This window comes from Rhododendron vialii, chromosome 13a (assembly GCF_030253575.1).
Source record: "Rhododendron vialii isolate Sample 1 chromosome 13a, ASM3025357v1".
Classification (NCBI taxonomy): Eukaryota; Viridiplantae; Streptophyta; class Magnoliopsida; order Ericales; family Ericaceae; genus Rhododendron; species Rhododendron vialii.
The window spans coordinates 29,718,996-29,741,943 of NC_080569.1; the positions used below are offsets into that span (position 1 = coordinate 29,718,996).

At 40.1% G+C, this 22,948-nt stretch overlaps 2 protein-coding genes across 3 annotated transcripts; both read right to left on the reverse strand.

The window, feature by feature from the left end:
- Positions 1-849: 849 nt before the first annotated feature.
- Positions 850-2,344, reverse strand: LOC131312449 (E3 ubiquitin-protein ligase PUB23-like). Its single transcript, XM_058340196.1, has one exon. It carries the CDS (start codon positions 2,167-2,169, stop codon positions 919-921), a length of 1,251 nt encoding a protein of 416 aa, XP_058196179.1. The 5' UTR covers positions 2,170-2,344; the 3' UTR covers positions 850-918.
- Positions 2,345-8,562: 6,218 nt separating this feature from the next.
- LOC131312450 (serine/threonine-protein phosphatase BSL3-like) lies at positions 8,563-22,948 on the reverse strand. Of its 2 annotated transcripts, XM_058340198.1 has the most exons (21): positions 22,191-22,924; positions 20,979-21,039; positions 20,775-20,853; positions 20,540-20,619; positions 20,316-20,410; positions 20,127-20,226; positions 19,090-19,159; positions 16,652-16,753; positions 16,477-16,558; positions 15,933-16,112; positions 14,105-14,369; positions 13,754-13,991; positions 13,470-13,640; positions 12,367-12,605; positions 11,713-11,797; positions 11,506-11,604; positions 11,223-11,422; positions 11,067-11,142; positions 10,214-10,349; positions 9,991-10,130; positions 8,563-9,592 (listed from the first exon to the last, which is right to left on the reverse strand). In XM_058340198.1, the coding sequence occupies exons 1-21, from the start codon at positions 22,567-22,569 to the stop codon at positions 9,506-9,508; spliced, it is 2,964 nt and encodes a 987-aa protein (XP_058196181.1). In that variant the 5' UTR covers positions 22,570-22,924; the 3' UTR covers positions 8,563-9,505. The 2 variants fall into 2 exon arrangements, 1 of the variants encoding a protein (XP_058196181.1); XR_009195876.1 differs by lacking the exon at positions 8,563-9,592 and having other exon boundaries at positions 10,214-10,354; positions 22,191-22,948.

Below are 22,948 nucleotides of genomic sequence, written 5' to 3' on the forward strand. Positions count from 1 at the left end.
AGCATTTATTCTAAAATTCATATATTGATGGCCAAAGTTGTAGACCACCCAACATCAATTCTAACTCCCAATAGGAAGTACATGCAATTCAGTTGGATTTGATGACGAATTTGCCAAAGTAGACTATAACACTGGTATATATTATGGTGACAATCTCTTATTTACCGGATACCCAATAATTGGCCATATTTCTTTTGGTCCAAAATGTTTATCCTATAATTATGCATGATTCCGGCCAACAAGCCTAGTGGCCGGTAGTGGGGCAAATACAGCATACCCACATGCCCCCAGTTATCTGCCCTTTGCGTATGGCACCTATTGTTGCCATTTTTCGCATGAGTAATGTTAGTAATACAACCTCAAAACACAACTTCTTATATAACCACAGAAACATTTGATGCATGTATATGAGTTCACATACGTATATCGAATAAATGATTCTGGACGCAGTTGTATCCGAAAAGTGCGTTCCTAGACATTTTGTTTCCATATATATATATATATATATATATATATATATATATATATGGTTTTATTAGTCTCCATCTTAAGTTTCTGTTTCCAAATATATCTTTCCTGTTTCCCATCTTCGCAACTACGGCTTGTACCATACCATATCCAGCTGGTTAACATTATAGTATCAGACTAACTTTGCCCCACTAGTTTAGAAGTCGTTTTCCCATAGCTGGATTTCTTTACTTAATTTCCAAAGGAAAAATCATTCGGTGATCTTGGAGCACTGCCCACGTGATGCTTCAACACCCTTATCAACCACATATTTTTTGTTGGATCTCGATCCAGCCTCAAAACAAAAAAGATAAAGGAAATTAAGACCACACAAAACAGAAATCATACTACTATATATCTATTTGGTTCACATTATGTGCACAAAAAATATATTAATTTAGCCTCTTCTCGTCAAGACGGATAAGAAGAGAGCAAGTGAGGAGGGATACAAGTGGACTTCTTGCAAACCCTAGAATGCAATTTCAGGATCTCCTTGGCTCTCTCTTTGGTCTTCAGGCTGGTCTTCACTTGCATCACCAAACACAGCTTCGTAACAACACCCACGTCCAGCATCTCCTGAAGAACCCTAGACGTCGCGGAAACCCTAGATATCGACGAGAGGATCTTCACGGCCCTGTCTGTCGCGCCGTGAGAGACCCTGAGTATTTTCTTCGACACGATCGCCAGCCCGGCTCCGTGCTCCAGCAGCTCGGCCCGACCCTCCGCGCAGCCGCAGAGCTGATCCAAGACAACCAACATGAGCTCGCACGGCCTCCTTTCGAACGTTTCCATGAGGAGCTCGACCAGGACCGAGACGGCGCCTTTTTCGACCGCTTTTATCCGGTTCCTTCCCCACGGACACGCCTCCGCGAGAATCTTCAACGCCGCCTTGCTGGCCTTCTCCGATATCTGGTCTCTCAAAACGTCAACTACCAAACTGAAGAACTCGGATTTGATACTAGTCATTTGGTTCGGATCCAAAGCTTCAGAAATGGATTTCATTAGCACTATCGCGTTGCTTCGAGACTCGTGATTCCCGCATCTCAACACGCCCATTAACGACGCCACGAATTGGTTGTCGCCGTTATCGTAGCCGTTGTTCGCGACCAGCTTCTTCAGGGCCGTCGCCGACGTTTCAAGGTGAGAAAGGATGGACAGGGCCTCGTGGCACGACCTCTTGAACTCCAAACCGGTGTCCAGTTCCACCTCCAGTATCGTCGAGTCGTTTCTCTTTATGATCGACGCCAGGAACTCCACCGCACCGGCAGATTCCAAGTAGTACTTCTTGCAGTCCTCGCTTCGGAACGCGATCGACCTGAGCCGCTGGAGGCACCTCCGCTGCATTTCCGGCGACTTCTTCGCGTCGTCGATGAGTTTCACGATCTGGGTCGTGTCGAGCGGCAGCTTCGGAGTCGGGATTTGCTCGAAGGCGTTGAGGGTGCACCATGACTGGATCAGGCGCCGGAGGGTGTGGTTGGGGGTGAGGTCGATGCCGGTCAGGACTTGTTTGGTCACGGGACAAGTGTCGTGCTTGCACGAGAACAGCCATCTCTCGATGCTCTCTCTCTCGTAGGTGATCCCGGTGGAGACCGTGACGGGGTCTCGCATGAGCTGGATCGAGATCGGGCAAAGGAAATGAAAAGGGACGTCGGTTTCCTCCATTGTCGCAAGTTTACGAGTGGCAAAAGTTTCCAAGGAAAGGAGAGAGTGGAGATGAAGAGTAGTATATATAACGAATTGATCAAATTAGAGATGGGAAAGAACTCTGGAGTAGAGTTCGTTAGCTGTCTGGTTTTGATCGAGTATGTGGAGAGAAAGGTGAGAGCTTATATTATGAAGTCAGAGAAATGTGGCAAGTGGTTGAAACAAATAATCAAATAGACGAGAGAGAGAGAGAGAGAGAGAGAGAGAGAGAGAGATATATATATAAAATTACAAATAGTCAAATAGACGGAAGAGAGAGAGAGTATGTTAAATATGGACTTTTTCCAATATTTCGGAAGCAGAGAAGAGCTCAAAGGACGACTATTTTGGCGGATAATTTAATGCACGAGGCCCAAAGTGTAGTATTAGCTTTGGCCATGGGGCGTAGAGACGGTGTTGCATCCCCCTTTGACTTTCTCTCGCTACAATACATTTCAATACAATACAACGCATTGAATACTGCAATATGCATGTGGTTGGAGTATCAAGAAACGGGACATCGGGTCGGTGCTATGCAGTAAGTTGTACAACATTATATTGCGCATTTTTGAGTCGTCGGATTGTACATCCGACAGTTCGAATCTTATCTTGGCAACCAACGATCGAGAGTCGTTCATTGCCGAGATGAAATCTGAACCGTCAGATGCACGATCTGACTGCTTGTAGATGCGCACACTACTGCACATCACCATCCCCCAATTTTCCAAGAAACGCCCCTGCTATGCATGGCTACACCATTTAGTTTACACCAAATATGCACACTACGTCTTGGGGACTCATTTCGGAGTTCACACAAATGATTGAAGTCGCTCAATTTTTTTAAAATATTTTTTAGGAATTCCTATAAAAAATTTGCTTAGTTGGATATATATCCGTAAGGATTTGAACAATTCTTTACTCAATTTTCTGTCGACAAAAGCTAGCATAGAATCGACCAAGTCTCTACTAATATCCTACTAAGCTGATTTTTCACATCAATCCTCACAAAAATGTTTTAAACAAACAATCGTTTACATGGGTCCCACCAAACACGGTGTACATTTTGTGTACACTAAATAGTGTACCATCAAGAAACTATGGCTACACCAATGCACTTGATTGAGTGAAACTCATCTCAAGATCTTGCAATTTTTGATCGATTCATAGTTCTTGAATTTGCAAGGACCAAAGAATCGAAAGAATTGATCAAATTTTTACGAGTATTCAATTAAGTTGATTTATTACAGATGTACCCATAGTCGGGCTCTTGTAGCAGTATCTATTTTGTTTTCTCTAACTAGACCGTGATTTGCTCCTGTTTGACCCCGACAAGTGCTCATCGAGGCTAGTTGGCTTCCCCAGCGCATCTGTCGGTTCTTGGCTATTACTCCTATACAGATTGGCCTTTTCCACTTTGGATTAATTGTAGATTAAAATATTAAGTCATAGTTTTTCCAGAATACCGAAGAACAGAAATTAATTTAAATATTACTGTCCTCATTAACTTGGTCTCATTCAACTGTAAATTTTTCCCATTTAAACTATTGGGACATCTTCAATCATCGTATATATATATATATATATATATATATTATCCGATCGATTTGACCAGAGAATTCTCTTCTTTTTTTGGTCAAGATCTTTTTTCTTTAAATATAGCAAAGAAATATTTCATGTCTTTATTTTTTCAGTAGAAAAAAAATTTTCAAACTTTTCCTCACGTTCAAACTTTCTCTGTCAATAGAATCTCTACATATAATACCGAACTCTAGAGTCGATGAAGGATACATACGTATGATTTGCATATTGATAAATTACTTCCAAATCATGGTATGATCCACGCACGACACTGCACTGCTAGTTATATATGATAAACACGGACATGACACATATCACTTTCTTTCAAAAAAAAAAACCTATGGAATTGAGTTCATGTTAGCAGTTTATATCCATCTTCCCTCCCTATTCATTTTTAGAATCACTCCATTGAAAAGAACATCTTCAAACATCCCCTCAAGTTCAAGCTTTCTTTCTTAACAAAATCTCTACATGCATGTAATTATTGTTAAATCATAAATAGACGAGGGATGAATATTATTACACACAATTAAATTTGAATATTTTTGTAATTATTTGTTCGTGCATATAGCTAAAATGGAATGTATATTTATCTAACAACTATTTTTATACATGTCTGTTTTTCCCTTGTGATTGTAGAATTAACTATTTGTCAAATCGCCGACGATGCTTCAACATTTGTATTTGGCTAAAGATCAAATTAAACCCGGTAGCACTAAAAATGTTTTATGGTTTAAAAAATAGTTTTTTAACTCCAAAATTGTCCTAGGTTTCAAACTTGTACGTCTGTCCAAAGGATTGTACCCGCTGAACCACAACTAACGACATTATTGATAAGTGAAATAATAGTACTCCTATATACTCCATCCGTCCCAATTTATTTGTTCAATTATCGAAATACGTGTCTTTCAAAAATATACTTATATTTTATAATGTTTTTCATAATTTTGAAGATTTTGTATAATAAAACTAATTGAGGCCTATCAAACAAGATCCATATTGCATATTAAAAACATTACGAATTGAAAATTATAGCCAATTCTTTGAGAGGTCAAATGCTCTCAAAAAGTCAAAAAGGGAACAAACAAATCGGGACGGAGGGATTACTATAATGGTTTTACCAAATGGTTTGTAGCCCAATGGTATTTCCTAGTTCTTCCTTATAGGAAGTTAGGGTTTGAGTCACATCGTGTGCGTTTGTGACTCAGGATTATGGACAGTTTTTGGACCCATTTAAATTCTATCCGGCTCATCCGGACAGAACCGGTTTTTCGCTAGCACCCGCTGTGGGCTTTCTTCACGCATTTTTTTGAGTAATCCAAACTGTGCATCTTGTAGGGCCTGTAAAATAATGTATTCATGCAAAAAATTAGTTTGTCCGAACATTGATATGTACGTCAAAAGTTGAGTTCTAGACGAAAAAATGGACGGTTTGGATCTGTCAACTGTTTTTTAAGTTAAACTGTCTACGGCCGTTCATTTTTTCGTCTAAAAACTCAACTTTTGACATACCTATCGATGTCCAGACAAGTTGAGTATTTGCGTAGATACATTATTTTACAGGCTCTACAAAATGCACGGTTTGAATTACCCAAAAAAATGAGCGAAGGAGGCCCACGGAAGTGGCAGAAAACCACCTTTTTCTGGCTCATCCAGACAAAATTTACACTCTTGTGGATTAACTCCCTCTCTAATGTATACTGCTTGGAAAAATAATAATTTAGTACGAGAGTTTTGCTACTTACAGCCATAAGAGTAATTCTCCCACCTGTACCTTTTTAAAGATGTGTTAAGGAACCCTAACACACCTTTTTTTTACTTACTTACCAAAAAAAAATTACCTTTTTAAAAGATTTTTTTTTTTTGATATTCACCTTTTTAAAAGATGGCTTTCCATATTAGACTCCTTCCAAGAAATCGTCATTCCGGCCAAAATCGAACAGCCAAATCCTATCATCGCAACTGTTTGTGCGGAGAAGAAGTCACCAAGGACTTCTCTTCTCTGTTTTGATATGGTACGTCCCTCCACAAAAGACCTGGTTTGTTTTGTATTTTGTTGCCATTTTATCTTTTAGCGATAGCATAGTTTGTTTTGTATTTTGTGTTTTGCGGGTTTCGTACTTCGTGTTCTGTTCCTTAGGCCCTAGTTTGGCCTTCACTCGCTAGGGGTAAGCATGTATCGGATTAGTTCGGTTTTATAGTAAACCAAGAACCAAACCACTACATACAAATTATGAATTTAGAAAACCAAACCTACCTATAAAAGGTATAGAACCAAAACAATCCAAACCATTAGACTACGGTTTGGTTTTGGTTTCGAACCACGGTTTACTTGAAACTGAGATATCATCTTCGTAAACTATTTAAAATACTCAAAATTGCGGAGATAAACTAAGAATTCATTTTCATTTGAAGAAATACAGGAAAATTTAGAATTTAATTGAGCCATGAAATCATTATTCATACACTACATTATACCATGTGTTTTTGGTGTATCAAAATTATAAGAATCGATTGTGAAATATAGAAGTTTATGTTAAATAATTTTGGCAGTAAATGAATACTGAATAGGACGATGGATTGAATAAATTATTAATTTAGAAAATCAGTTGACTATAACTCCCATGAGTACTTGGTGTATCTAAATTAAATGAGTTATATATACACACACACACATGGTTCGGATTGGTTTGGAACCGAAATCACAAACGTAAATCTATAGACTCTATTTAATGCGGTTTCTAATTTTTTTAAACCGGAACCAAACCAAACTACTAAAAAACCAAACCAAATCATTCGGTTTGGATTGATTTGGACTGGATTCGCGGTTTGACGGATTTTTTGCTCACCCATATCACTCGTCGCCGGCGTGTCTTAATTATTGTAACAGCAACAGCACAGTTGTACTCTTTCCTTATTTTTATCAATGCATTTCTAACGTGTTCCAAAAAAAAAAAAAACCCGGTTTGGAAATTAGTAGTGAAAAGGGGGAAAGTGAAAGAACTAAAGCACCCATCCATCTCTCCAAATCTCCTAGGATGTAGATTAAGATTAATGAATGAAAAAAAAAAAAAGAGTAAAGTAAGGAAAGGAAAAAGGAGAGAGAAATTGCCCGCCTAAGAGCATGTACACTAGTCCATAGCCAAAAAAACTAATGAACAGTATATATTTTTTATTTTACCTGCTTACATCTCTTTTAATACTATTGTACTTTTTCTCTAATTCAATAGCAATTGTTTATAGATAGGTGAAGGGAGGAGAGGAGAAAAGAGGAGGGGAGGAGAGGAGACAGAGAGAGAGGAAAAAAATTAATAAAATAATAAATACATGGTGGATAGTTCTTAGGCATATTTACTAGGGATGACATTCGGGGCGTTCAGGGTGGATATGGGGATTTCCGTCTCCGATCCCCGAAACCGATATACAATCCATATTCGCCCCGATAACCGAACAGGGAGGGAGAAAATGAACCATAACCGAACCATTCGATTTTTGGGTAATACCCGAACTGAATGGGTAACTGAGTGAGATCAAAAAAGAGGGAGAAAAAACCAACATTCAGCCATTCTTTCTGGATAATTCGGAAATTCTTCAAAAAAAAAAAAAAAATCACAGCAATACAAGTGAAAACAAACCAACAATCAGTGGGTCGAAGGAGAAGAAGGGAAGAAAACGATGCCAAAACGAGTGAGCGCGGGCCAAAATCGGAACGAGTCGCTACTGACTCGGTCCGTCACCTCAGTTTTCAACTTCGTTCGGTTCGCCGAGTTCGAGATCCTTTTCGTTCTGTTCTTCGTTGTCGCTTTTATCATCTTCAAAGATCTCACAGCCAGGCCCAAGTACGATCAGATCATCATGAAGATTGGTGGCCTTACTAGACAAGTTTATGGAGAAACATGAAGGATTTGTTGAATCAAAAAGCATATCTCAAAAATCTATGTGAGATTTGGGGGAAGTTTTGGGTTCTACATGTAAAATGAGTCCACGGAGAGAGACATCACGGAGTCACTCACAATCGCCGCTCTCAGTAGCTGGTCTAACGGATGAGTGGAGAAATGAGGACAAACCCTAACTGGTAGTGGTATAAGCTGAACCATAACCGAACCCGTTCGGTTATCTCCCACCCCCACCATATCCGCACCAACGGGGAATATTTCGGTTATGGTTCAGGAAAAAAAAGCAGTTACTATTCGAGTACCCATCGGTTCGGTTAAGATTGTCATCCCTAATATTTACCTATGCACTGTTTGGGGCTTTGTTGAGGCTGGTGTAGGGCTGTTTTTTGGTTTTTGATTAGGTATAATAGCTTTAAGGCCTCTTTAGTCTTTACCTATGCTGCTACACATGCTCAAGCAGTTGAGCCAAGAAATCAAGTAACCATGGGCAATTAGGTCTGTACAACTAAGTCCCACGGGGTACGGCTATAAACATCGGATCCCACAGGTGTTGTTAATCCAACTATGCTATGTACACAAACACTTTGCTTACGCTCACAAAGTGACATCTTTGTGAACGTGTACACAAGTGAGCATGTCTATTTTTTGATTGTTAAGCTGCCCAAATGAGGGTAATTGACATGCCGATGGGACTAATAGGCCACTCATTTTGGCAAAACACTTCCAAAAGCCGGATTGGCGGTTCCACAGGTCTAGTAATCCCATCGGAACCAGTAGTCCCATCAAAACCAGAGACGCCGTAGTGCATCCCGTGTCCCAGTCGAATCCCACCCCTCAATCAAACAGGGCTTTAACCACTCAATATTGAAAAATTATCATGAGCACTTTCAGGGTCATAAACAGTTCAAAATCGGAAGTAGACTATAAATTCGTCTGACTGCATTCCAATTACATACAATGGCGAAATAAACAATGGTTTGAGGTCCAGCGATATCATACAACAAAAAGTTTATGAATGACCTACAAAGCTCCCAAACTGCGGCACAAAAGGACACATGTGGTAACCAGAAGCATCAAGGACCAAATTGGTCTGTAGGCAGAAAAATCAATACAGGAGTTTTCTTCCAGGTTTCACTTGCTAGACAGCAAACTCTTACTTCTCTTCTAGTTTCTGCAGCAAGGGAGAGCACATCAAGAGTCCTACAAAAAAAGATTGGAGAGACAAAAACCTCTCTTTCCCACATTGTTTGTTCTCAGACCAAAACCCTAATATTCTCAACTCAAAAGTTATATATTGTACAAAGTAGAAACACAAATTACACAAAGCAATGCCTCTATGATACACGAATGCCCTAAGATATTTCACATTATATATCTCACCAATCATCTGTGGGTCTCACGTCCTCTTGGGTTGGGTTGGGTTGGGGTGGGGTGGGGTGGGGGGAAGGAGGAACAGAAAACAAAAATAATGCCACCTAAAAGAGTGAAAAATACAAACTCTAATTATCGAGAAAAATACCCACCGCTAACACTACTCATTGAACTAGAGAAGCCGAGACTGTAATTTCGTGGCTCGATGTAGGGGGTAACTTTTGGAGAACCCCGAACTGCTTTTTAGCCCAGCAGATAAAGTAAGATACACTCCGCCGGCAACTTGGCTTTGGAACTCATGTCTTCATTTCCAAACTCTGTCTTCATTTCCTGGTGGCTCGTCAAATATTCAGCAATAGGTTTGGCGAATTACCCATAGGGTCCATCATGCTCTTTGCAGAACACCAGAATTCCCAGGCGATGCATGAGCCTAGATTTGAGTATAACAAAACGCAAAGGGGAAAGATCTTTTACGATATCCAAGGAAGAGAACCCCGATCATTAGCAACTAGGGGACGACCTCGCGTTGGCGTTGGTGGCCTATTTGCATTAAGCTCCTACAACAGAGAACAAAACAATGGACAAAATTAATCCACCTACAACATGTGGAGGCTTATAAAACTTACGATAGTTTAAAAAATAAGTTTTTTAGTGGTTTTATTATGCATCAGAGTGATTGATTAGGATTGAATTTTCAATTTGTAGGCTAATTGGTTACAGGGTTGCATGTTTTCTGGTATACATTTTGTCAAATGAATGAAAGAGCGGGTTGCTTGTTTTCAAAGCTCTTCCATTGTCGACAAACAGGAGGTCAGATCTTCCTCAAATACAATCATTGGAGGTCCACCCCACTTAAAGTGGGACTCTTCTTTCCTCTTTCTTTCTGTTTTTCAAAAATATTGTCAAATTAACCAACTTCAAAGCATAAGAATTGATTTCCACTATATGGCAGCACCTGCATCCACGTATCTTCTATATGGCGTTCGGGTGACGCTTCTGGAGATGAAATTGCTGGCGGCAATGGATGAATGAGTTTTGGAACCACTACAAGATCTCTACCCAGAACTAGTATTGCTCCTGCATTATTTGCAGTACCTGAGAAAAGGGACAACAAAGTTTAAATATGACAAAGCACCAGTCATGCTAAGAAAGCTTTGGAGGTCAGCCGGAGAACACACCACAGTAATTGGTGGCCGAGAACAGAGTAATTAAATGCCCCTGGGCAAAACGCTCAAAGCCATCCATAACACATTCATGTGCGCGTACAATCAACTGAAGATCATTGTTGTTGCAAAATTCCATCACGCGATCAGGCTGAGCTAGAAAACCAGATCAGATGAGCATTAATATGCAAAATACTGTAGAAACTACATACAGATTAACCTTGTCTTTGGCAAACTCATTAGAATTTAGGTGAAAAAAATCCATCAAGAGATCAGGCTGGGCTACAAGTTTCTTCCCAATGTCTGAAGTTGTTTCTCTGTTCCTTGGGCAGGGGGATCTGGTGGGTGGGGTTGGTCAGGAGTGGTGAGGTTGGGATGGGCGGGTCCAAGTCATTTGATCAGGGGAGATGAGAAGAGAAATGCAGAAAAGGTGCTTGTGTTCAGCAATGGCGTGAGTTGGCAATCGTTTAAGGAGCCCATGGGTCGTTTGGATGGGTAGTGGTTGCAGGTTTGGTCGATTTTTTGCAAAAGTCTGTTTCGATCCGGTGGTTGCGGTGCATTGATTTGAGAGGGGGACGGGGCAAGGGTAGGCAGATGGGGTTCAAGGAAGTGGTAGACTTGGAGATCTCTCTCCTTTCTGTATAAGCTCCTCAAGCAAGGGTAGCATTTCCCACTAAACTTTAATGATGTGAGGTGGTAGTTTGTATCAGAGTGATTCCAAAGATTAAAAGGGAGGACTATCCAAAGAATAAAAGGGATGATTCATCCCTTTTAATCTTTGGAAAATAAGGGACTTTGGTGTACCCAATAAATTAATACTCACGAAATATCTGGATGTATGATAGAAAATGAAAACACAAATACATACCCCGAATGTAACCAACCCAGGACCTCTAGCGTTTGGGCGCAATCCTTCCACACTGTCATTTTCTGTTGGGTCAGACCTAAAAAACGAAATACATATAACCATGTTAACGGATTAAAAAATCAAAATAAAGTTGAAAGGGAAAGAAAACATACAGACCATAACAAGTCCATGAGAACAATCGAGCCTGCTTCCATTGAAATCGGACGCTGAAGATTCTCAATTTGTTCCACATGGTTTATTGATCTTCCAATGCCCCCATGCATGCAGATAATTTTTTTCTCAATTAGAGCAGCGAGAGGGAGCCAATTGAACAATCTATTTATCCGATGCCATGCCCAAATCCCATCTCTCTCACCCTGTTTGGCATATCATGGACCTGATGACTACTATTGGTAAAAGTGGAAAACAAAAGAATTTTGACCTAAAAGAAATGCATTACCATGCGCTCAATACACTCAATCCGAAAGCCAAAAAGGGCATTGATATCAGCGGCTTCATGGTTCCCACGAATCAAATGTATACTGCGGGGATACTCCACCTAAAAAGTTCATCAAATGGCACAGAAACAACCACCATGATTCAGTATAAAATGTGTAAGAGGGTTACCCTTGGTGAAAGCTTAGACAAACAAGTAATAGTTACATACCTTTAGAGCTAGCAGAAGAGTAATTGTTTCCAAGCTGTGCTGGCCCCGATCAACGTAGTCTCCCAAGAAGAGATAATCAATATATCTGGTAATATTGAAAGATTAGGATCATGACAAAGGTGACAGAAAGTTTTGGTAATTGCAATTTACAAGGACTCCATGCAGTAAACATTGAACAAAGTTTCATCCAAATATATGATTATAATAAAAAATAGAAAATGGTGTTGATGCCCATGCAGATAACACCACCAATTATCTATCGTCCAGTTACACGAAGTAGGAGCGGGTACGCCGTACGGGTGCAGGAGAGCAAGAGGAGATAGAAGAATCTAAAAGTGGGAGCACATATGATAGCGTGTATGTAAATATCAGTAAATGTTGATATACTAGTTCTAGTTAGAACTTAGAAGTTGATTAGTGATAGGTAACGTCACTATGTATCAGCAAACCAGGCCATTACATAAGCATATACCAACTATGTGACCAAGGGTCCAAGGCAAGGTTTTATTTAACTTGTCAAAATATACTTAAGAGACTAGTGTCATCCTCCAAAACATCATGAGGAAAGGCTGTGCCAATGACGAACTCTTAGTTAAAACACGAGATTCAACAAGGAAACAAAATCAACAAAAATTGAAGAATTGAAACACTTACGCAATGTCCCCAGCAGTTGAAGGGGCTCCATACTCATCAAAAAGGCGCATAAGATCACCAAATTGGCCGTGCAAATCACCAAATATCTTGGTAGGAGCCCTGAGCTGTAGAACAGTGGGTTCATTTGAAAATATACGCTCAGCACTATCACAGAGATCTGCTAGTTCATTGCAATCCAAGAAAAACTGTCGGCGCACTGGAGGCTTCCAACCACGAGGCTTTAGGAGATGATCTACCACCTAGAAAGTGAAGAAAACGGTGTTCCCGTTACAGCAGGAAAATACACACACACATTGTTCTTCACTCCTTGAAGACAAAGACTAAAGTTTACTGATATCCAAATAGAAAGCAACACAAGTTAATCCAACTTTTTGTTGTAGGAAACATTACAAGTCAAACAAACTACCAAAATCAGATCTGAACCTGATATTAACATATTGTATGTTGAGTACTTGATATCTATATTATATTTATATTTATATTATAAAACAGAGCGCTTTCTATTAAAAATGTCTAGGCATATAAACGAGAGCAATCTCTACAACCGTTAGATCACTTCCAATTAACTTTGTAGCCATCAGATCATTTCTTTTTTAAAAGATACAGAGAATATTCTTTTAATAAATCCATACCTCTCTACCCTCACTTTTTAGGCAATGTATCTCTATGTAGATATTGTCTTTTATGGTCAAATGGGGAAATATAAAAATGGTAACTGGCGCTTTGTGGTGATTAGTCACTAATTACAACTATTGCGTAGAGTAGTTCGCTAGAACGGATAATTTATTTAAGCTGAGAGTATGTTACATTCCAACGGGCATCCACTAGAATCATATATGCTTTAGAAAATATAGGTACTCTCATAAACTTCTACTCAAAAAATTACAAAGGTTGAACGGAAAGGTTATAGTGAAGAAAAAAGGAAAAAAAAAAAAAGGATCAGCAAGGGAAATATATTATCCAATCTAACAGCCTGTTTTATCAGGTACCTGAAAGGCACATTCTAGTGCCTATTCAAGACCAAAAAGAAATTCAATTGAATTCATATCAACCATCCAACCAAAGAGTTTTGTTTCATCGTACGCACAACAAATAGCCTCTACCTTTTTCGGCACACTATTGATAGACATTTGCCGGTCTAATAGTTTCCTAGCTGCTGTGGCACTTTCCGGGGTCCCGTAACTGACTCGTCGTCCTTCATTTTCAAATTGATCAATCGAAAGCTGTCTGACCATGCCACCTAAAGCTCCACCAGGCTCTGCAGCTATAACCACCTGCAAATGCATAGAAGAACTCCCTTGATAAAGAAAGCCATCAACGGATAGCACGTCATGATAAGATTTTAATTGAAAAGAAAATTTCAAATAGGAATCAAGTCACAACTGACAGCTCTGTGGTGCAACCGCACTCCAGGTGGAACTGAATTAATTGACACCTCAGGATCAGGCTTAATTAAAGTAGGTATCTGTTTCCCGCTAGGGGTAGCCTCAGCCCCACGATCTCTGTCTGGAGGTTCGACTTCTCCATTAACTTGCCGTGCTTTAGCAGCAGCCAATGTGGCACTAATAGCTTCAGCCTCTGCTGCTGCAGCCTCAACCAAGTACTCAACACCTTTGCTCAGTCTCCTGCAGGGAGACCAATTTAGCAGCTTTTCCACATAGTCATGATAGCCAAAGCATTAGCATTCTGAAAACTACACCAAGTTGAAATCAATGTGGAAAAACAGCCACAACCATACCGTGAACCCGAGAACATCGCATTTTCAGTGCTTATATCAGTATACATATCACCATTCATAGGAGGGGCAACCGGATTTCCCAATACAACGGCACCATCAGGAACTGCTTCATGATTTGTTTGCCTGGTTTCATCAGCAAACCCATACCTTCCACCCAACCTCCCCGCCTGTACATTGGATGCGGCAGTAGCAGCGTGTGAGGCTGCGCTTGTTGTCTCAGCAGCAGCCTGGTCTTCCGCAACCAGTAGGTCATCAAGCAACACCCCTGTCAAACAAGCAAATCAGACTCAAACTCCTGTCTTGGAATGCATTTAAAAAGTTGACCAGGTTAGCATGGTAATCATCTCACTGTGGTAGGACAAGAGTACGTGGCGTCAGAAGTCCAACTGCTAAAGCACCCTTGAAATTTCTTACAATGTGGGAGAGAGGTCACTATAATTAAAGAGGAGGAGGAGAAAGTCACAATGGAATTAGGACGATATTTTGCGAGACTAGTTAGCTAGAAGGGCAAGAATGAAGCTAAAACTACTACTGCCACTACAATTTGATAATCTAAAGTTCAAAAAACATTTTCCATATGAGAGGGAAAAATGAAAAATAAAGTAAAATTCGCATCGCCCTTGAGATGACGTCAATATTTAACAATACTTCCCTTACCATGCATTTTGTTAAACCATAAAATGTTGCATCTTCCATCATTGCCTGCTGAACTATCAAAAGGGTATCTGAGAGAGAAAAGGAAAAAGGCTAGGGGGGTCAGTGATCACCCAGGGATCTTAATGTATGTCGTTGGTAACTAGGACACCAGGTCTCTCAAACAAGTCTCTACTTCATTGCACGTCATTGACACTTATGAATGCATATCCTTTTTCGATATATTCCAATGAGTAATAAGACGAATGAATATCCTCAACTTTCTGATGTTTGTCTAAAAGGTAAGCAGGACCTCCCACTTCATTTGAAAACAACCCACACAACGCAATTACAAAGTAATTTTCATGAGCAAACTCTAACACGATGGCAAATGAGAATTGGATACGCGTATCAATATTAGGTGCCTAAATACAGCAATGAATCTGATATTTTAGCAACCTTTCCTGATTCAAGGGCTTTTTGACTCGCAATAGAGTTTTTGGTACTTGCCATCCCCTTCTAAAACTCCTCTTGCGTGCTGAACTTCACACCTCTGACCAATTGAAACTCGCCACAAAATGAACTAGAGGAAATCACATTCTTTACAGGCTGTTTTATGTTGCCAAGTATCTCAAGAATGTTATCCACTGTTGAAACTCGCCACCAAATGAATGGGAGGAAATCTCATTCCTGGGCTGCAGTTGTATCTAAAGAAAAATATCCACCATAGCCTATTATAGATTTATTCCACCCCTGTAGCCTATTACAGCTTCACATAAGTTTCCACCAATTCACTTCATGTCCAAATACGCCATCCTCTGCCAATTCATTACCCCCTACCACTAGTGTAAACTTCAGTCACACTAATATGTAGTCCTACTCTTCTGAAATTTTTCTTCACCCGACATAACATTGTCATGAAAAGGATGAACCATCATTTAAGCACCATATGCATCAAATTCACGCAAATCGATACAAAATTAGGCTACCACAAAGGAAATCAGCACATATCCATACAATGCTGGCAAATAGCATAGGTATAGTCCAGCTAACATCATTTTGTGAGAAATGTACATCATAGCTAGCATAATCAATCCTCAAATCACAAAAGATACCAGCACCTACCTGCTGAAGAGTATTGAAACTAGATCTAAAAGCAATAAGTAAAATGTTACATTACGTGTTTATGTCTTACCGCCACGCAGACCACCATAAATAAAGATTAGATCACCAACAGCAGCGGCAGCATGCCTACAACGCCTTGTCAGTTCAACAGCAGCGTCTCCTCCAGCAGCATCGGCACTGTATCTGCCTGTCCTTGGAGTAGTAACAACAGATTTTGTATCGCACCAAACTCCTGCTGCAGTATCCAGAACTAAACACAGAAATATCAGATTTTAGAGAGTTTGATGGACTAGAACCTTTCATTCACTGAAAAATCTAATCTCAAACTAGTTCTGGCACTAAAATAAGGCAATACTTCATACAAGATTTCTTCAGATTAATTACAAAGCAAGGAGGTAGTATTTTTGCCTTATAATCATTGTGAAAGGACGCTGCTAAAATCTGATGAATATATTACAGGAAAAGTGGAAGACCAACAATCACAACTATAGTCATTAGAACGGTAGGACCTGGAAGGTAGAGACAACTTTCACAGAATGGAGATGCCTTTAAAATTTGCAATACATTTGCATGATTTCAGAGGGAAAACAGTCATAATAATGTGAACAAAGTACCTGCAATGCTTGACGAGTCTTCCACCATGCGTCCACCACCTAGCGCACCTCCAGATACATGGAGCCGCGCATTAACAAAAACCTGCAAGGGTACAATGCATGCGAATGATTAGCTTCCAGATACATGAAAGGAGCCATTATCCCACAGGGTTTAGAGTTCAAATCAGAAACTCACTGCTGCATGTTGATATCTAGGCGATGGCGAGACACCAGGAGCAATTGCCCATTCCCACCTACCATCCCTATGTTTTGCAAGTCCATAAGCACTTGCCAGTGGCTGCAAAATCGTTGGAAGAGGACGTAAGAAGTTAATTCTGCGTGTTTTATCTTGATCTCATTGAAGAAAAACAATCATATGGATATAATTGTAAGATAATACTCTTACCAGAGTTTAGCACACAATTAGAAACAACATAGTAGCACAAAATTCTGCAGTATAGGACTACGAAAACATATCTTTACAAAATGTAGAAGCATATATTAGGCTTTTTTTTTGTGCTATTAGAAGAACAGTTCCTTGAGCAGATTTTCTTGTATATAGCTATGGTGCAAGAAAGCGCAGAAGAACCCTTTTTTACATCCCCGGAAGAAGACAGCCCAAGAAAAAACAAAAAAACAAAGGAGGTAGTATAGGCAATGATGACTCAATGAGGCCTGAGCTAATAAGTCTGCCACACCATCACCCATCATTCAATAATGGCACAACGTTTTGTTCAAGCATCCAACTCAAAACCAATTGGCAATGAGTCAAGAGGCCGCCAAGGCTCATATACTAAGCTCTTAACACTCCCCCGCACGTGGAGAGGTAAACAACGGATCCACAACATTGGGATCATAACAAAACATGGTGCACTTATGGCACAAACATTGGGGCAATAATCAATAGAGTCTTGTCCAAAAGCCTCCAAAAGCCTAGCTTTGATACCATGTTATAGCATCCACCTCAAAACCAATTGACAATGAGCGAAGAGACTGTCCATACTCATATACTAGTTTTTGAGGTTATAATTAACCAATGTGGGACAAGTTCTAACAAGTTAAAGGAGTCAACGATAAAAAAAAAAATTAAAAATAGGGCCGGACACAAGACAGACATGAATGGAACATGGCACGTACAAGCTGCCATTGGAAATTTCAATAAAATGAAAGTATATGTACCTACATAGACAAATTAAATTCAAAAAATTATATTTTCATTTTTCAACATACGTTCATATTTTGTCAACTCAAAAGGTAAAAAGGATTATTTCCACATTTTCTATGAATAAGAATTCTTAATATCTATTAGAAATCTCCATGCGGAAACAATGTGGAAGTATTTGGATTTGTAGAAACTAACAGTCTAAATGAGGAGGGGTCAGAGATATACTTTTTCTTAGATCCGAGATTTTCTAAAAGTCTAAATGAGGGGTCAGAGATATACTTTTCCTTACATACGAGTTTTTCTAAAATTAACAGTCTAAATGAGGAGGGGTCAGAGATATATTTCTCCTTAGATCCAAATAAAAACTGGCATTGTATTTCAAGTGTGTCTAACCATTGGATATGTATCCCCCAAGTATCTAAAGCATAAGTGATTCTAAACACTAGGGCGAACTAATGTAAGACGCGTTTCAACTTTCAACTTTATGATGCATGTAGGGGTGTCTGCCATGGATATAGCCTCTTCTCAGAAGTTCAAGCTGCTTAGCATATTAATTCAACTTTAGTGAGCGTGTTTAACTTAACAAAGTCCTACCAGGCATGGAATAGCGAATGGATAAAATCATTTGGATCCAATATCCTCAAGGGTATGATACGAAATTTGCATCAAACGCATTTTACCTGAACTTCACCATAAGGAAAATGTAAAGTTTCACAAAGGTAGCATCTAAGAGTAACTTGGACATTGGTTTCCTCCCAAATCAAGGCAATAGTTAATTCTCTGGCATCAATTAATCTTGAAATCAATCTCCAGAAGTGGAGGATATAAATTGTCCTTATGAGGAAAATTAACCCAGAGTACCTTAGGCAAGGTACAAAAGAGTGCGACTTAAAAAGGAAGCTCCTAAAAGTTTAATGAATGAGACCTAAAAGTTTAATGAATGAGACAACAAGAGAGCAGGTGTAGAGGATGCCAAATGACATCATACACAAACTCGAAAGAAATTTTTCAGACACTCCAAGTTCTGCTCCTTGCAAGGGAAGGGGAGGATATAAATTGTCCTTGTGAGGAAAATTAACCCAGAGCACCTTAGGCGAGGTACAAAAGAGTGCAACTTAAAAAGGAAGCTCCTAAACGTTTAATGAATGAGACAACCAGAGAGCAGGTGTAGAGGATGCCAAATGACATCATACACAAACTCGAAAGAAATTTTTCAGACTCTCCACATTCTGCGCCTTGCAAAGGGAACGAAAAGACAGAAAAGGCATTTCTCCAACAATTACAACTGCTGGCTTTTCTATAGAGAAAATTAACAACCTACTGAAGGGGAAAATATAAACGACAGTAAGTTCCTCAAAGGTGGCAAGAGAAGTACTAATTAGAAATGACAATAAGCTAGCTGGAGTAGGTGGCTAATAATATCTCAAGCATTTGAAACTATGGATAACGCAAAGAGTATGTTAACTTACCACACTGTTAGCATCCCTTCCTCCGCAAAGAAGAAGAAGGCCGTCAGAGCGTGCACTTGCTGTTGCATACCTATTCCGAGCGAGACCAAAAAATGATCGATTTACTAAAGAAACACTTCAATAAATGTATCAACACCGGAAACCAAAGAAAGATCAAAAACCAATACTACACTAGCAAACATCAACCTAAATCCATTAATACAAGATTTTCAGTCCATCTACAACTTGAATATCAACTTCTATTTAGAGAGCAAATCATTTTGAACCAGGGGAGTTAGAACAAGTAGGGTCAAATTCAATGATGAGCATTTGTTGCTTGCACAGGTGCCAACACCAACATATACACCACTCAAATGCCAAACAAGGGACCGTATTTTGAACCAGGGGAGTTAGAACAAGTAGGGCCAAATTCAATGATGAGTGTTTGTTGCTTGCACACGTGCCAACTAACACATACATCACTCAAAAGCAAAACAAGGGGTGAATAGTCGTGATTTAGACCCATCAAGATGGAGTGCATGCCACTCACACTCAGAACAACAGTATTCACTAAATAACAAATTAAAACCATCGGAGATCCCACAAGAACAAGAACAAACACATTTATACCACAATGCACACAACAATAAAAAAAAAAACTATGATCATCATCAAGCAACTAGCATCATGATTAACACTCAGTTCAAGCAATACCATCAATCAGTAAGTGTCCGAAGGCATGGAAAATTTTAGTTGGTCAACAACAATGCTTAGTGTAAGCACGAAGACCACAACCTCCATTGATAAATGATCAGTCAGACATACATCTCGAAACCGCTTCACTGCCTATTGTGCATAAGTTCTCACTCCTTAATCCTTTTTTGATAAGTTATGAATTATATAAAATTTACAACACATTTATAAGAAATGAAAAGGCCAACTACAACCCAAGATAAAAAAATGCAATGGAAAAAGGACGAAACAAAGAATTATGCATTGCGGATCAAAAAAAAAAAAAAAGAATTATGCATTACATAACCACAAAAGCAGAGAATTACATGCATGGAGGTGGACCTTCTCCTTCAGGTTCCAATTTTCGCCATTCATATGGCTTCGCAGCTGTGTCCAGCGCCCATACATCAGCCAATGGTCGCTTTCCTGGAATCATGCATCAAATTATTGCTTAATGTCACAACAAAGTAACCCACTTGAGCTCACAAGACAAAGAAGCTTTGCAAGATACTCACCATCATTTCCACCAATTGCCATAAGATACCTTTGCCCTACCAGAGCCATGACATGCCCATATCGCGGACCTGGTCCAGGGCCTTGAACCACAACCCTGCAGGACATTGCCATCAGTACAAGGGATATTCAATACCTCATAAGTATACGGATTTAGAAGTAATGTGTAAACTTTATTGAGGTGTTCCAAACATAAATTGGCAACCACAAGCGTCAGGAATCTAACCTATGCCACCGTGGCCGTTGCTGTGTGAGATCCAGAACATGAAGGTCCTCAGCAGACAAACCAGCTGGACCGATTCCACCCTGTGTTAGATTTAAAGATCACCGTAAGTAGCTACCATTGACTAACTAAATGAAAGAGGACAAAAAAAAAAAATCAAAGCACTAAAAGGATAGGCACTGAATAATTAATGGGGCATCCAAACGACCAGAAAGAAAACATCAATGGTGCTTACAACCTGAATAACCACCATAGTACCCACAGCGGTTGCCACATGCGCGGCCCTTGGTGTGGGAGGTTCTCCAAAGGGTGTAACCCTGCGAATAAAGTTCATCAACGAATTATTGGAAGTACTGGATAAAAAAGATGTCAAGGTTTGATGAAAGGCATAATAGCAGGATTGTCGTCAGTTGCTGATGAGTGAGCACTCGTCTTGGCATACCTAGACCATCTATTTGTCAACACATCATAGCAGTGCACATCAGCAGTGGCCCCCGCCAACCCTGCAATTCCAGAAAAACATAAGGATCACAAAAGTTTGAAGCAGACAACAACCCACTCAAAAAATTCCGGAGAGATATTCTGGCCTTAATTAACAGTATCATCCTTATATCCAAAGGTTCATTCATGTTGGTTTAACACAATACTAGAAGAAATACCAATCAATATGTTCTATGCACTATGCATGCAAGTCTGTGGCCGCCATCAGTGGTATGCCTATCAATCTACCCAAAATCTATTTCTATAACCTTCAAAAGAGGGACTGAGTAGTATCTCAACAAGATTATGGTTTTAAACCTTGGAAAGACAATAAAACAAATACCCACCAAAGTTGTGCAATTTATTTACCTTGATAGAGAGACTGAATAGTTTCTCAACAAAATTAGGGTTCTGCACACCTTAACAAATTACATAAATAAAGTACTTAGTTTGAATCCAAGACAAAGTTAAAGCCTCTTTTGCACCTCATGAACAAAACCAAGTCCTCATGCAACTTTGCCACTTACTAACGTGTTATAGACCATTGTTTGAAGTGCCCTTTCAATGACTCGGATGGTGGTATGAAACAACCAAAACAAGCGTCTAGATTTCGACAAGATAGGAGTTGTTCCTATAGCATTCCAACATCGAGGTTTTAACCCACTGCTATTGAGTTTGTCAACAACATTCCAGCCCTTACTCTTTTAATCGACTCAGAACCGAACTCCGAGTAAAACCCCTTCAAACTCACTCCAGTCCTTCACTCAAACACAGACCAGATTGAGTTTTGCCCGAATTTTAACCAACTCAAGAGATACTCAAACTTTTACTCAAATTCTTGAAGACCTGTTTTGCTCTTCACAATTTACAATTACGCCATTAACCAACCCAAATTGCCCTTAGATTTGAGTCTATCCATTGGAGCGATTCATCCTAAATGAAGCTTTTGCTCAAGTTTTGAGTTAAAAATTGAGGGGTGGTTTCCACTAAGCTATATTTACTAAATGGACTAAAACCCTACTTTTCACGGATTTCTAGACCAGTCATTTTCCTCATGTATCAACAAAAATACCGAACAACTTAACTATTGCCACTAACCTGCAGCAAAACACCATAGTGGAAACTACCCTCGAGTAAGGGCAGAGAAAAAAAAAGAACGAAAACAAATACATACTAATCCCAGCACTTCCAGCTGACGAGGGTGTCCCCGAAGAAGCAGCAGAATTGCCCTCAAGAGCAGTGGCACCACCGAAGAGAATCAAACGCGGCCCAACGTACCCGGCCGTCCCTTCCTCTCCCACTGGAGCCACAGCCGTCAACGTGTGCCCGCACCTCGGGCCCGGCCCGTCCTCCTTCTTCTCCAGTATCGCGTTCACCGCCGAGTACGTCGGCGCCGTCCTCGGCCCGCCCGCGCCCGCCTGGGCAGACTCGGGCGGCGGCGGAGACTTCTCCGGATGCTCGGAGGCCGATGGGACGGCATCGTCGGAGCCGGCGTTGTTGCTGTGGTCGTGATCGGCGGACTCGGACGCCATTGACGAATCAACGTCGTCCATGTGTTGAACCCCCCTTGGAATAATCCTATTAGCTTTTAGGGCAAGATCGGAGATTTTCTGATCAGCATAGTTAGTCCAAGCACTTCGAGTCGTCGGAACCCTAGCTCGAATCGGGCAATTCAAACTTCAGACGGAATAAAAGAGGAGATTTTTTCCGTCGTGGAACTGAGAGGAATGGAGTATATGCATACACATGTAAGTATATATTTATGACGTGGGGTAGAAAATCTTCAAAGGAGGGAAAAAAAAAAGAGACCACCCGTGTACTTCTCTCTCTCTCTCTCTCTCTCTCTCTCTCTCTCTCTCTCCAGTTTCTTTCTTCACTATATGGATCCCTCACTTTCAGTCTGAACCTCTGTGTTTGTGTCCCTGTCCAGCT